The sequence below is a fragment of the Astatotilapia calliptera genome, chromosome 20, assembly GCF_900246225.1.
Source record: "Astatotilapia calliptera chromosome 20, fAstCal1.2, whole genome shotgun sequence".
Lineage (NCBI taxonomy): Eukaryota > Metazoa > Chordata > Actinopteri > Cichliformes > Cichlidae > Astatotilapia > Astatotilapia calliptera.
The window spans coordinates 5,029,932-5,044,874 of NC_039321.1; the positions used below are offsets into that span (position 1 = coordinate 5,029,932).

At 42.7% G+C, this 14,943-nt stretch overlaps 2 protein-coding genes across 4 annotated transcripts in view; one reads left to right on the top strand and one right to left on the bottom strand.

Annotated features, from left to right (window-relative positions):
• The window catches only part of fam120c (family with sequence similarity 120 member C), a 41,304-nt gene extending 38,063 nt beyond the window's left edge, over positions 1-3,241 (bottom strand). The window contains exon 1 of one of the 2 annotated variants that reach the window (XM_026153310.1): positions 1,511-3,241. In XM_026153310.1, coding sequence (XP_026009095.1) covers positions 1,511-2,026 — 516 coding nt within the window. In that variant the 5' untranslated portion in view covers positions 2,027-3,241. The remainder of the gene's footprint in view (positions 1-1,510) is intronic. The other variant, XM_026153309.1, reaches the window with a different exon arrangement.
• A 2,166-nt stretch (positions 3,242-5,407) lies between these two features.
• LOC113013747 (isocitrate dehydrogenase [NAD] subunit gamma, mitochondrial-like) lies at positions 5,408-11,627 on the top strand. 2 transcript variants are annotated; one of them, XM_026154891.1, is made up of 12 exons: positions 5,409-5,536; positions 6,653-6,700; positions 6,906-6,911; positions 7,027-7,124; positions 8,125-8,240; positions 9,233-9,293; positions 9,391-9,523; positions 9,610-9,743; positions 9,819-9,921; positions 10,156-10,302; positions 11,033-11,188; positions 11,302-11,627. In XM_026154891.1, exons 1-12 carry the CDS (start codon positions 5,468-5,470, stop codon positions 11,401-11,403), a joined length of 1,173 nt encoding a protein of 390 aa, XP_026010676.1. In that variant the 5' UTR covers positions 5,409-5,467; the 3' UTR covers positions 11,404-11,627. The 2 variants fall into 2 exon arrangements, with proteins under 2 accessions (XP_026010677.1, XP_026010676.1); XM_026154892.1 differs by lacking the exon at positions 6,906-6,911 and having other exon boundaries at positions 5,408-5,536.
• The last annotated feature ends 3,316 nt before the right edge of the window (positions 11,628-14,943 follow it).

A 14,943-nucleotide genomic window follows, 5' to 3' on the forward strand; every position in this document is an offset into this window, starting at 1 on the left:
TACCAATTGCTAAATTCTTTAAAATCATGACAGTTGTGTGAGACATATCAAATCTACAGAAATCTTGCTGAAACACATCTAAGCTATTAAAATCCAGGCATTTAGAAATCCCTTTTTGGACAGGTATTTTAGGCACCTCTGAGCAGGTGACTTCTTCAAACAAAAGACAATAAAGTAGCCTGTTATCAGGCAGAATTATCAGCCGTTTACACTGACTTTCATGTTTAAACACGAGGAAAAACAAAAAAGGACTGACAAGAACTGAATCACATCTATGGGAAGGGAAAATAAATGAGAATAATTATTTGAAAGTAATGCAGAATTCCCCAAGAGATTTGCTGAATTATACCCCAGATATTAATAGCATAAAGTGAAAGGTGAAAATTGGCCTAAAAATTCACCATGAATAAGTGCAACTAAATGCCCTGTGCTTAAGCCTGCATCCATGATTGACAAGTACTAGGGGCTCAAGGAACAACTGGAGCAGATGCGGAAGGTGAGGACGGTCCCAGCAGATTCCAAACGCATGTGAGTGCAAAGAAGAGCAGCTACACACAACAGCTAGAAGCAAATATGTAGCTCAACCGGGTAGAAAAAGCCTGTGCAAATTTTCATAAATATCATCACTGGTGTATATGGAAAGTGTAGAATTTCTTTTCTTAAATAGGCAGAAATCCTACATTAAAATTCAGGGACTTATAAATATATTTTTGGACAAGTAATGCAAAAGCAGGCTATATCACCCCCCCCCCCCTCCAAAAAACAAAACAAAAAAAAATCAAAAAAAAAAAAAATCACAGAAGTAGCTCACTAGCTCACTTTCAGACAGAATTATCAAGTATTCACACTCTGATTCTCATGTTTGGTCCACAAGCACAAAAGAGACCAGAAATGAAATCATGAAAGCAATACAGAATGCATGAGTGAGACTATACACTACATCCCAGATATATGCAGCATAAAATGATGCAGAAAAGATGGGAGGGGGGAAAAAAATCACAAAGAGTGCACTAGAATAAGTGTCTGGCGCTCCAGATCTAGTGGGTTGGAAAAAAAAAACCTATGCTCAGGATTTTGGGACTACCAGTGGCCAAAAGAACAGGCGTGTCTGAAGCATTGGAGGCTGTAACCCCACAAAGCAAAGAGCAGCAGCCACATGCAACAGCTAGAAACTGACATCTGGCTTTGCTGGGTGGAAAGAGCTAGTCCAAAAAACACTGCTTTAACAGAAAGTGATTGCATTTGTGCAAAAAAAAACAAAAAACAAAACAACGGAAAAAAAAAAACAACGAAAAAATAAGCATAATAATAAGACTCAGGTGTTCACTCGTTTCTGTGGTTAGAGCTGCTTCTTGCACTTGCCACAAACCAGGGAAGGCGTTAAAACGGTTGTGAATGATGCAAACAGCTAAATGGGCCTGCTGCACCTAACAAGTGTAAAATGAGCGGCACGCCGTATGACACGACCACAATAAAACAACTTTCACACAGCCATGATTGATCTGCTTACCCGCACTCGGAAGCGGAACATGGCGAGGCGGACACAGTGGCTGAGGCAGGCCGGGGGCAGGAACCATGCCCGGGGAGGCGGGGTGGCCTTGCTGCCGACGTGGTTGACTATCAGCTGCGCCGTCTGTCGCTGGCTCTGAGCTCGCCGCGCCCACTCGGGCCAGCGCTCCTTCCCCAGGGTGCCGTTGAAAACCACGACCAGCTCCAGGCCACCCTGGTACAAGCAGGCCTGCGACAGGGCGGCCAGGTATCCCAGCATGGCGTTCCACTCGCCTCCGCACACCCAGTCCGTCTGGTAGCCGCCGTACAGGCGCTGCAGGCCGGAATCAGCGTCGATTAGGATCCTGGCAGGCGGGGGCGGGGGAGGCATGGGCCCGGGGTGATGTGGGTGGTGGTGTGGGTGATGATGGTGAGGGGGCTGGCGGGCCGCGGTCCGGGCAAGCTTGAGGAGGTCCACGGGGACCGTGGCCCCGGGACACCGCTTCTCTAAATACTCCTGAAAGCCCTGCACTCCCATGACGGTGTTATTGAGCCGGTGCGTCTGACCGGGAGCGGGCTCTGAATACGTTCTGTACGCCGTGTTTGTAACGTGTTGTGGGGCGAGACTTGCAGCTAGCTGTGCACTCCGGGGCAAAGCTAACTGGTCTCCGATGTAGTGACAAAACTGTAGTTTAGTTAACCCAGCAAACCAACTTGGCTGTCACGCTGCCTAGCAAAACGAGTCACCATGCACCGCCGCACGACTGTTTCTGGTAGTTATCCCAAGATATCGAAATGCCAATTTGTTTGTTTTATTTCTTTACTTTAGTTTTGGTCGAGGGTGCTCAGTTTAGTGTCCATCCCTGTGGATTTTTGGTGAGATGCCAGAAAAGGCCAGTGTAGCTACCTACCTACCAGAAAAAGTTTAACACGTTTCCTGCTCCCATAATTTGGCTTTAACAAGACCAGCTTCCAAAATGCAGTCGGTAGCGAGTAACAAAAATGCAGCGAGATGGTGGACCGAGAAATGTCTGCAAAATAAAAAAAAATCCCGCTGTTTTGTGCACATGAAACAGATGCAATACTGCGCTTTTTTAGTTAGCAAACCCACAGGCTGGATGGCCAGTTCGCGGACATGATGGTGAACCGAGCAGCTTGAAAACCGTTGTTTTTTTTTTAAACCTGACAGATGAAAATGTTCACATTTATTCGCCACTGGCTCTGGGAAATTTCAGCACGTGTGCTACACCAGCGTGCAGGATAACAGGTGTCAGAATATTAATTTAACACAAACTAATGAGCAGCGTGCCTGGCTGCACTAATATTTGCTAACTGTGGCTAAGCTGCTAGCTGCTGCTGGCAGGGTCCCCGGCGTGATTTGACGCGTCAACTCCCGAAGACAAGTCCGGGGCGGACACGACGCGGAATGAGATGGATGTTTGACGAAAGAAAAGAAAAGTAACTAAAAGAAAATAAAAATAAAAGCCCGATGGTGCCTCCCTCGCTTTCTTCCACGCTCACGGCTTCATGTTGCAGAGGGGAACGTTACTTCCAAGCGACGTCAGCCATCTTGCGACTTCCTCGCGGCCCAGTGGAGTGGGAGGGAAGGCGGAGGGAGGCGAGGAAGGAGGCGCGGCAGAGCGCGGGGAGCGACGGGAACAGTAGTCTGACTATGGCATAGCGTCCGTCCAGAACACGAGCGTCGGCAACGAGAAAAAACTACAACTGCCAGCGACGGTTTGTACGAGGATAAAAAAGCTGGAGAGCAGCAGTTCTCCAAGTGAACCCAGTAAATACGTGATTATTTGACAGTTCAACGTGCAGACCGTTATTTTTTCTTTAAAATAAAAGCATACAAGCAAGCAAAATGTATCGAAATATAGCTGGTGTTTTATATTTCTGATATTGACGCACCAATCTCTATCGTGTTGAGATGTTTTAAGCATTTTATTCAAGGAATCAAAGTAGTATAAAGTGGTCAACTACAAAATAGATATAAATTGGTGGTAGTTTAAAATGAATCAGTTACTTAAGCAGTGTAACAGGTAGAATGGCGCTGTCCCACCTGTGCCGAAAGTCTTTGAGTTTGTCGCCTCCTTGTGGCAGCATATATCAAATGTGCTGTTGAGAAAAATCAACGTACTGTATTAAAAAAATCATCTTAATAAGTCTTTATACAAGTTATATGAAAAGAAAGAGGAAATGAAGAATGAAATGAAACCAGGTGGCGTGGTCTGAGGGGAAATCAGAATAGCTCTGGACTCCACCTGTGGGAAGACTGTGCAAGGTTTTCAAGCTGATTTCTGGATATGACTAGAAGAGTAACTGAGCCTGTGGTGACTCAGGAGGGATGTATTAAATGAGAAATTCTGAAAGCCTAACATTGCTAACGTCTGCCCAGCAGAGACTCACCTGCTCTCTCACATTAATGGTTTATTTCACTTTAGACTCTGTACATTGAGCCACAGTAATTCTGTGAAAAAGGATATTTGAGACACTGTTATTTACTTCTACCATTCAGTAACATTAAGCATGTTTAGTATTGTATCCAGACTACTGAAGTTTTGCAAACATGTGACTGCTGGATGGAGGATTGTGTGAATAAGGCCCTGGTCAAGCTTAGAGACTGCTCTGGTCATCTGGCAACCACCATTTATGAAAGAAAAATGATTATTCCCTGACTGGTTGGAAGGTTGCTGGGAGAATGACTACCAAGGCCAGGAAGATCATGAAGGACCTCAGCCATCCCAACAACAGACTGTTCTCTCTGTTGAGGTCAGGAAAGCGATTCCGCTCCCTGAAGACCAACACAGAGAGACTGAGGAGGAGCTTCTTCCCGCAGGCGATACGGTCTCTCAATCACACCACCACACAGTACTGACCCACACATACAGTTCTTACACACACTGGACATTCTGGACATTGTTTTCAGTTCATCACTTAAATCACTTTAAGCATATTTGCACTGCACAAGACATAATGTGGATTGCACAACACTGGACATTATATTCTTCATTTCCAGTTAATACTTGTACAGCTGCTGTTATTGTGTATTTATTTATTTATATTTCTTCATACATTCTTATATAGTTCTATATTGTGTATTTTGTTGTACAGTTATTTTATTTTCAACTTTAATTTATATATTTTATCTTATTCTTTCCCAGTTAAATTTACCCTTCATTCTAATTTGTGTTGTACAGTTATTTCATTTTTAGCCTTAATTTATATTTTATTCCTTCCTAGTTAAATTTACCCTTTTTAATTTTTCATATTTATTTCCTATCTTATTCATAGCCTTTTCCTTTTTTGTTCTCTTTAGGTCACGAGCAGTTGTCCAAGCATTTCACTACATATCGTACTGTGTATGACTGTGTACGTGACAAATAAAATTTGAATTTGAATTTGAATTTGAATTTACCAAAGCCCCAGTCATGTTGGCTAGAGATCAATCAGTAGGCAGCTTTTACTTCAAAGGCGAACATTAAAGGCCCATCTATTCACATTTTACTACCATTGGAGTAGTTAGCGAGTGTTTGCAGAAAAAATAACAAACTAAAGGCGACTGTGTAAATCAAAGCAGTCACTGGCATGTTTTTGGTGCTACACTTTATTTACTGCTGATTTTAATACCAAGAAGTTATACGCGCGTTTCCGTAGCAACCGGTGATCATATTATTTCCAGCGTTACTGAGGAGGACTTCACGTTAAATTGTTACAACAAATTTTCGATATGTTTCAGGTGCTTTTGGTTGGTTTTTAATTCTCATTTCTGAGGTTGTTTGTTTTGTTTTTTTATTTCCCATGAGCCTCCGCCCTCCACACCCTGATTCTTGTAATCCCCGTGGCACCCCATTTAAAACTCCTGGAACCGCCCCTGGCTGTAGGGCTCAAATAAAACCTACGCCCATTACAGACAGATTAACGTGATCGCGCAGCTCGTCCCCGTGTCTTCCTGTCTTCAGAGGGAAGAGTAGACATGACGACCCGCTCTATGCGCGCTCTGTCCGGAACCCTGAAACCGCTCTTCAGCCTCCGGTCACCGCAGGTAGGAGCCGCCCGGTGCGGTTACCTGTTGAACACACCGCGTTTTGGATGGTGCAGCAGGTGGTTAGTTAGCTGCCGCTGTCCGTTCAGCACCACGGGTCAGCGTCCGGTTCGCGTCAGCGTTTTACGTAATTCTGCAGTTTGAGGATGTTTCCTGCTGCCATCTGTAAGCCTACACTCTTCCCTGCAAAGTCATGCATTATTCAGAGACTACACCTCTGCGCCGAGTAAAGACAGACAGGTTCACTTCTCCGGCGGAAAAGCTGTCTGTTGTCCACGAGTCCGTGTTTTGCTTGTGTTGTTACTCAGACGCAGTTTTAAGAAGTTTCGAGAAGGTATAACTACACAAATATGCGCCTCGCTGTTGTGTAGACATGCCAGTCTGCACAAAACAAACGCAACAAGCCTCATCAGGCTCGCTCTTATGTTTAAGCTGCCAATCCGGAAGGCATTTCCTGTTTTGTTTTTCATTGTATTTGAGCTCAAAGAAAAACCTCAGTTTTCCACGCTCGTCGACTCTGCTATGCTTACATGTTCATTAAAGTCTGCAGGTCACGGTGGAAATGCATGTTTTTATTTATTTATGATTCAAACAGCCTGTCGAGACCCATAATTACGTTTGTTTTCACTCCTGTGTGGTAATACTAGCATCACAACATAGAAAACATCGACTAATTATTACTTTATTGCACTTGTAATACTTCCACCAACCCTCCTAAAAATATCCAAACAACAGAAATGTTTCTTTTGTTTCATCTGCATGTGGATGAGTAGTGTCAAACATATGGGCCGGGTTCCAGAACAGGTCCATCAAACACGTCCAGATCAGCCGTCTTTATCTAAATAACAGCGTAACAGTGAAGCTGCTAGGAGTAGAGGCAGCCAGCCTCCAACGTGTCTGTGACCTGGTTTTATAGCTAAAAACAAATAAATAAAATGAAATAAATAATTTTTATAAAAGTCAAAAACTATATATATGTAGATATAGTTTTTTGGGGTTGTTTTCTTTTTTTTTTAGAACATTTTAAAATTAGAATACTATTTATTATGAAGGTAATTTGGTCATTTTAAGAGGACTTGTCTGCGTGTAACCTCTGTTTTTTCTCTGCATCTTTAGGGTTTTGTTGTGGCAGCCTGTCATCAGACTCACAAGTCAACTTACACTGTAAGTTGTGTTATATATGAGGATTTATTTTATAGCTTCTATAATTTCTGTAAGCTCGGTCTTTAGGAGACCTTCTGACTCCCCACCCCTCACCATGATTCACATTTAGAGTCGATTCTCCAAGAAAATGTGGTCTCAGCCTCTCCTTTGTCCTATTTTCTCTCCCCTGTTTGCTCTGAATCCTTCCTCCCTCCACCCACCCAAGACCATAGTGAGTATGGATGCTTATAAGTGCTTATAAGATTTAGTGTAACAGCTAAAAGAGTGACAGGTCTCTGTAGTTTGTTTAGGGTTGTATCTAAAATGTGTGTGTTTGTGCATTACAGGCTCCACCTGCTCGTTACGGAGGCAGACACACCGTGACTCTTATTCCTGGAGATGGCATCGGACCGGAGCTGGCCAAACACGTGTGTGAGCTATTCCGGTGAGAATTCCCTCATGCAGTCACGATTACTCTCTGCAGAATTTCACTGAAACATTCACCACCAGCGTGTTGAAAATTCAAAACTTTTTACAATTTTTAGCACTTCATAAATTTCGTCCAGAGGCTTTTTGCCTGGCTGCCATTGTAAAGGATGTCTGGATAAATAAAGGTTACCCTGACTTCTTGAACCATCCTCGGCTAATGTTTCCTTCTCACAGTGTGTGCACATTTTAGACAGAAAGCTGTTCATAGTAACAGCTTTTAAAGTATTTTTTAAAACACAGAAATGTATAAGCAATGAATTTAAGACTTCAGTAGAGTTTAGAGGATTAGATTTGCACCTCATGTCAACTGGGATACGCTCAAGCCTACATCCATCCATCCATGCATTCCCATGTCAGATGAGATGTATAACATCTCTGGTTGATTCTGTGTCTTCAAAGAGAGGAGCTCAGACAATTGAACCATGTCAACTAGCTCCTTTTGACGAGTAATACCAGCAACTCAACTCTGAGCTTCATCTGGATGTCTGACTTCCTCACTATATCTCTAAGGTTGACTCCAGCCAGCACACAGAGGAAACTCTGATGATGCCACACAAATCCGGTCGTCCTCACGCTCCCTCTTTCTTTCACTTCTCAGTAAGATTGTGAGGTCCTGCTCGGAGCAGCCACTCTCCCCAGTCCAGAGGGAGCAGTTTTAGAAAAAGAAGAAGCTTAAGTTGGATAAGCGGTTAAAAACAAATGGGTGACTGATTAGTTCCTTTTGGCTCTTGCTAAAAACATAAACTGATGCAGAAAGGGCACATACTGGTGCATTAACATTCAACAGAATGCCAGGATTTAAGTCGCCGATGCTCAGAATTTCCCGTGGGATGCCCTGAGACACACTCCATAATGTTGACTACACACACACACACAGATGCAGTGCTAATATTAGGCCACTAAATGGTTCAGCTCTCTCATTCATAAGTGCTCTCTTTGCCTGTGTTCACTATCAGATTCTGCTGTGTGCCTGTAGACTTCGAAGTCGTCAATGTGGACTCGACTAAGACCTCAGAAGATGATATCAATAACGCCATAATGGCTATCAGACGCAATGGAGTTGCACTGAAAGGTAACTGTGGAAAATATACCTTAAATGAAGTTATAAGGCAGGTAATATGCAAAAGAAACACAAAAATTGTAAAGTTTTTTATTTTTTGTGTCTCATAAACAGTAAACATCATGTTCCTAAAAAAGAAAAAAAAACACAAAAGAAGCAACTTTCATGACTAAATCATTTTTAGAGATGTAAGTGAGACAAACGGACATAAATCATTCCCAGAGGCGATAACACTGAACCAATCATATACAATAAACACAATTGAACTTCTTTTTCCTCTTCTGTTCCGATTTATTTTACTGAGTTTGATTCTTGTGCTCTACTTATAATCACTTCCCAACAAGTACAAGATGAATTTCAGATCAAAAGAGGCAGACAAATGAAGATCAACATGTGAATTACCTCTGATTAGTCTTTATACTTTTTTCATGGTAAGTATTTGAATGTAAATTTTTAAGTGGCCCAACAGTGAGGTGTGACTGGTACAAGAGATTTTTAATGTTCTTAGGAAGCTTTATTGATTCCTTTTTCGTATACATGTAAACATTTTATTTATGTTTACAATTCATAATAAAAATAAATAAACGGAAACTCTGAAATGAAATATTTGGATGTGCATGTTGAGAAAATCACATAGTCAGTGTTGTGCCTAATGATGTAGAGAGCACAGAGGAGGAGGAGAATCCAATCACAGGACATGAGAGGAAGAAATAAGAAGCTCAAAGCTGAAGTATTTTACTATCCAGGGTGAGGTCATACAGGAGTAGACAGTCAGTGAGGCAGACACCAAAGGTAACAGGTGTGCAAACATGTCATATCCACAAATAAAGAACCAATAATAAGAGAAACAAACTGAACTTTACACAGGAAAAACGTATGCAAGGAAATTAGTAGAAAACTTAACTAGTGCAGAAAAAATCTGTTGGAAAGATGGATTTTTTAATTTTGGATTGCAACAGTTCATTTTTTTTCTCTTTTAAACATAAATATGTTTGTTTATTTAGGAAATATTGAGACCAACCACAACCTGCCACCTTCCCATAAGTCCCGAAATAGCCTCCTCCGGTGAGTCGACAACTCTTTGGTTTTCAGCTCGGATTTTTTGCTGATGTAAAGTCACAGAATTTGAGCTCTCTGTTTGTGCTCATCTTCCTCGCTGCAGTACCACTCTGGATCTGTACGCCAGTGTGATGCACAGCCAGTCCCTGCCAGGAGTGAGGACGCACCACAGAAACATCGACATCATAACAATCAGGGAAAACACGGAGGGCGAGTACAGCAGCCTGGAGCATGAGGTGTGTCTCTGTGTGTGTGGATCCCATCTCTTTGAGTGCATCTCTAACTAATCAGTCTCTGTTTTATCTCCACTGCACCTCTGCAGAGTGTACCAGGCGTCGTCGAATGTCTGAAGATCATCACCAGGACCAAATCTTTACGCATCGCCGACTACGCCTTCAGGACAGCTCGAGAGAAAGGACGCAGACGAGTCACCGCCATCCACAAAGCTAACATCATGTCCGTTTCTGTTCCTGTGTTTTATCTCGTTTCTTAAATGTGTTCCACTCATTTTTCGTCTGTTTCTCGGAGCAGGAAGTTGGGCGACGGCCTCTTCCTGGAGTGCTGTAAAGAGGTGGCCAGTGGTTACCCTGAAATCACCTTCAACAGCATGATTGTGGATAACACAACCATGCAGGCATGTCCATGTGAGACCATTTCATTGTGTGGTGTCTGTGTCAGCATGTCCCTCACATTCTTACTGGGGTATTTAATCAGAAAATGTGAGCGTTTTCAAGCCAAGACTCTTGAGAGTCACAACAGAAGGCGGTTAGTCATTGAAACCTCCTTCTGTATTCAAAAAAACGTGTGTGTGCTGGCTTCTCCAGCTTGTAAACATGTCCTAAAATGAGCTTTTCTGTGTGTGTTTTAGCTGGTTTCCAGGCCTCAGCAGTTTGATGTGATGGTCATGCCTAACCTTTATGGCAACGTTGTGAGCAACGTGTGTGCCGGCCTGGTGGGTGGACCCGGCCTGGTGCCTGGAGCCAACTACGGAGAAAACTACGCTGTGTTTGAGACGGTGAGACAGGGTTAATGAGATCTCTACATGTCTTGTGGGTTCTTTGTTTTTCTCTCTGGGGTTAGCTGCAGTTTTTCTAGGGTCCACTTGAGGCTCTCTCCAAAAGCGAGTCATCTTTGTGGACTGCCCTGTTAAAATCCCACCGTTAAAGCATCAATAATCATGTTAACAGCCTCGTACAACAAAGGTTTTGGTCTCTATCAATATTTATAACTCACCAGCTAAAAGAAGAAGTTGGAGTTGGGTGTGTGTGGCCACTTTGACTGGCTAAGCTTCCTGTATCGTCAGTGATTTGTCTGCTAGCCTCGCCTCCACTAACTGGAATCACTGAACTGGTCCGGTTTTCAGACAAGTTTTTTTGTGGGTGTGTATGATGTTCATCATCTCCTAATGAACACATGTCCATGGCTGGGTGGTCTGAGTGCTCCTCACCTCACCCTCGGCAGCTGAATCCCAGTCCTGCTTCTGGTCGTCTGGTTCTTTCCTTCTTTTCTATTTCACCTCTTTCATGTGAACGTGCAGCGTTAACTTCCCTCTTTTGAATTTTTCCCTATTGTGTAATCTAAGCACTTTAATTTTTAACGAAACCATAATTGTTGTTTTTCCAATCAAGCTCTATACGCACATATGAGTGTACACTCACTCAAGCCTCCCCTGATGTAACATCTCATTTTTGTAAGGACGTATAAATGGATGTATCACTTTTCTAAATGTGCTCTTCTCTGTACAGGGCACCAGGAATACTGGGAAGAGCATCGCTAACAAGAACACGGCAAACCCCACGGCCATGCTGCTGGCCTCCTGCCTCCTGCTGGATCACCTTAAGCTCCACGGCTACGCCAGCATGATCCGCAAAGCCATCCTCTCTACAATCACCGATTCCCAGGTACGATTTGACCAATGCTACATGCAATTTGTTGGTGGTATTCAACTTTTATTGTTATGTCCTGCTTTGTATTTCGACATTACTCTAAATATGTTATCTCCTTTGTGTTCCAGCTGCACACTGCTGATCTGGGAGGTAAGGGCTCCACATCTGAAATGGTCCAGTCCATCATGGATGCAATCCAGAGCAGTGGACCTCGCACACAGAGACACTAGAAACCAGATGACTGTACGATTGCACCTTTCATTGTAAGACTGGACTGAAGCTGTAATGTATGGACAGCTTTTATTTCCTATGTGGGTTCAGTGGTTTAAAAAGCCCTCTGTGTAAAGCAGAAATATATAATAGTACTATGATAGATATTATATTCAAGATTTCCTAATTATTGTATGAATAATTTGTGAAACTGCAAAAAATAAAGCACCTGTTAGAGATCCAACTAATGCTTTCTATGTATCTTATTCTGGATCGATTTCTTATTATTATGGAAAACTGTTATAAACCGTGCACTAAAAATCAAAACATTAACCAAACTGTTGTCACCTACTGAAATATAGCTGTTCCAGCTTTGCATTTCACATCATATTGTGCAACCACAACATTTTGATGCATGGGTGGATGGATAGCTGAATGGATAAATTACTGTGCCTATTTGCACCCCCCATATTTGCATTCTTGGACACCTACAGAGCAGCTTTGCACAATTCAAAGATAGAAAAAGTAATCACGTAAAATAAGCTGGAGCCCTTCAGTTCCTCCACTGTCTCTTTAATCAGTGTTTAGAGCCTGAGCTTTGGGCTTACAGGGATTACTTGCACTTACACCTCAGTATTTGAAACTCTGGTCATTTTTATATGAACCACTGTGATAATAATTATATGGAAAATGTATCGCAGCCCTGCTTCAAATAACTAAATATAAATAAAGTAACTCAGATCACAGATCAAGTTGGTCAAGGGCAGTCTTTCCTTAGACTTCTAATGGAAGTATTTTTGCAACCAGAAGTCGCCCCCCGCTGGCCAGTAGAAAGAATGGAGGTTTAAGGCATCAGAGATACGGTTAACTAAAAACCTGTGGAGCATCCATCCATTTTTTACCTGCATGAATTTATTTTGGCTTGTTTTAAATGGGAGGGGCCAAGGCTACAGGTGTTGTAACATGGTGTTAATAACAGTAATTATGTAATGTGGCAGCCCTCTGGTCACATTTCCTTCCGTCTCGTCTGTGTTGTTGTGCAGTTTTCAGAGTGGGCGGGGTTAATTAGCGCTAATGGGCGCACCTGTTCAGTCTCCGCAGAGCATTTAAGAGCTGGCTGCGTCGTTCTCTCCCCGTCCACCCAGCATCACAGTGTTTGTTTGGGTCCCTTCAGCCTCATTATTTTGTGTTTTGCACTACACAACACCAGACGTTTCAATACTCCTCCAGCTGCTGATGCGCCGATAACACTAACAAACCCCATCAATTTAATTATCGTTTTGCTTCTTATAAATACAATTAAAGATCAATCCTATTCACAGAATTACACACCCACCATGGTGGTATTTCCATTGCCCTCCATTTAAAGGTAAAAATACAGCATCAAATGTAACACAATAAACATTCAAGTGATTGTGAAATATCCCTTTATAATCAGTGAAAATCAGTTAATTGAAGGCTTAACCAGAGTGTTTTTAACTTAGAGGTTTCTGTTTGTTCACAGTCTGATGGTTAGAAGGTAAAAGGCCCACCGTTTTAAAAGGGTGGAGTTACATAGACTCACACATGTGTCCTACAGATTGACATATGCTGGGTGTGTGCGGTAATTTATTAAGTTACTGTGAATTCTTTCGGCCTTGAGACAGTTTCTCCATCAACCATCACAACCAGCTACATGAAAGTATCTGTTGCAGTTTAACTACACTTCTGATGACTAGTTATGGAGAGTAAACAGGCAGAGAGTCTCACCCTGACGTAAATCCAGATTCAATTTAATTTGGTTCAACTTTATTTATATAGCACCAAATCACACCAACAGTCTTCTCGAAGCACTTTATATTTTAAGGTAAACACTCCACATTAATAGAGAGAAAACCTCAACAATCAGCACTTGGCAAGAGTAGGAAGGAAAAGTCCCTTTTAACAGGAAGAAACCTCCGGCAGATCCAGGATCAGAGAGGGGCACCTATCTTGCGACTGGATGGGGTGAGGGGAGGAAGAGAAGAAAAGGACATGCTGTGGAAGAGAGCCAGAGATTAATAAGAACTAATAATTACATGCAGAGAGGTGTATGAACACATAGTGAGTCATACATCATGAGCATCATGGGAATCCCCCAGCATAACGTATTGCAGCATAACTAAGGGAGGATTAAGGACCTCCTGATCCAGCTCCAACTATATGCTTTAGCAAAAAGGAAAGTTTGAAGCCTAACCTTAAAAGTAGAGACATCTTTTAAGTTCAAACTAGAAGCTGGTTCCACATAAAAGGGGCCAAAAGGCTGAAGGCTCTGCCTCCCATTCTACTTTTAAATCCTCTAGGAACAAAAAGTAAGCCTGCGGTCTGAGAGCGAAGTGCTCTAATGGGATAATATGGTACTATAAGGTAATGAAGATAAGATGGGGCCTGATTATTCAAGACCTTGTATGTGAGGAGCAGGGTTTTGAATTTGATTCTGGACTGAAGAGAAGCCAATAGTGAGAAATATGTTCTCTCTTTCTAGTCCCTGTCAGTACTCTCACGGCAGCATTTTGGATCGACGGAAGGCTTTCAGGGAGTTTTCAGGACAATTAAAATGGATCAGTAGCCATTTTTGGATAAAATCAACATTCAACTACCTGTGTGGCTTTTTTTTTTTCTAGAACCAGGCCTCAATAATGGTTTCCAGTTAACTGGAAATAAAAGACAGGAAGCAAAATATCTCTCACCCGTAGCTGGAAGTTGCAGATCTATGAAAGGTTAGACTTTACAAACAAGTAAAAGGACTTTACAGTCTTTTCTAAAAGGCGCAGGAAGCCAGTACACTGACACAAGCTGCGAGACATCAGTATGCATGACCTGCCTTAAAAGGACAAGTTTCTTCAGTAGGAACAGAGCACAGCGGGTAATGAAGGGATTTGCTGACCAAAACAAAAGTCTTTTTTTTGACTGCCGTGCAGCTAAAAAAACCAACAATTCACACGTAAACTAAAACTAATTGAAGCCTGGTGTTCATGCTTAATACTTAACAGACATAAGAAAGTTGTTTATACACAAATGGCGGAGCAGCAATGAGCCTCGCGCCCGACTGTTTCTGTGTGTATGTTTAAGGTTGCTCTGCGGGCCCCTCGATAATTAGAGGCCTCTCCAAATGAGGGAGCAATCGAGGGGAAGCAAGCAGATTACCGCCCCGTCAGAGGGAGAAGGAATGAGAGCGGGAGAGGAAACTGGAATGCAGGACAGCGAGATGCAGAAGAAGGGAAAACAGTGGAGCAGGGGTGAGAGGGAAAAAGGTTGCTGAGAAAGACAAGTCTCCTTCTGTTGCTGCTGCCTTCTCATTTCTCTCCAAAAACCTGAGCTCCCATCTGTCACAACATCTGACACTCTCTCTGCCCGCCTGTTCACACCCCTCTCGACCACCCGCTGATGCAAACTCACACGTACGCATATTAGTTTGCGCGTATGAAGGGTCTTTGATCATTTCTGGAAGCCTAATAGAGAAAATCTCATTTCATCTGCTGGTGTATGTTCCCCATGATCTGCTCTGAAGGGTGGATCAAAAGCAGGGCCAACAGCCACAT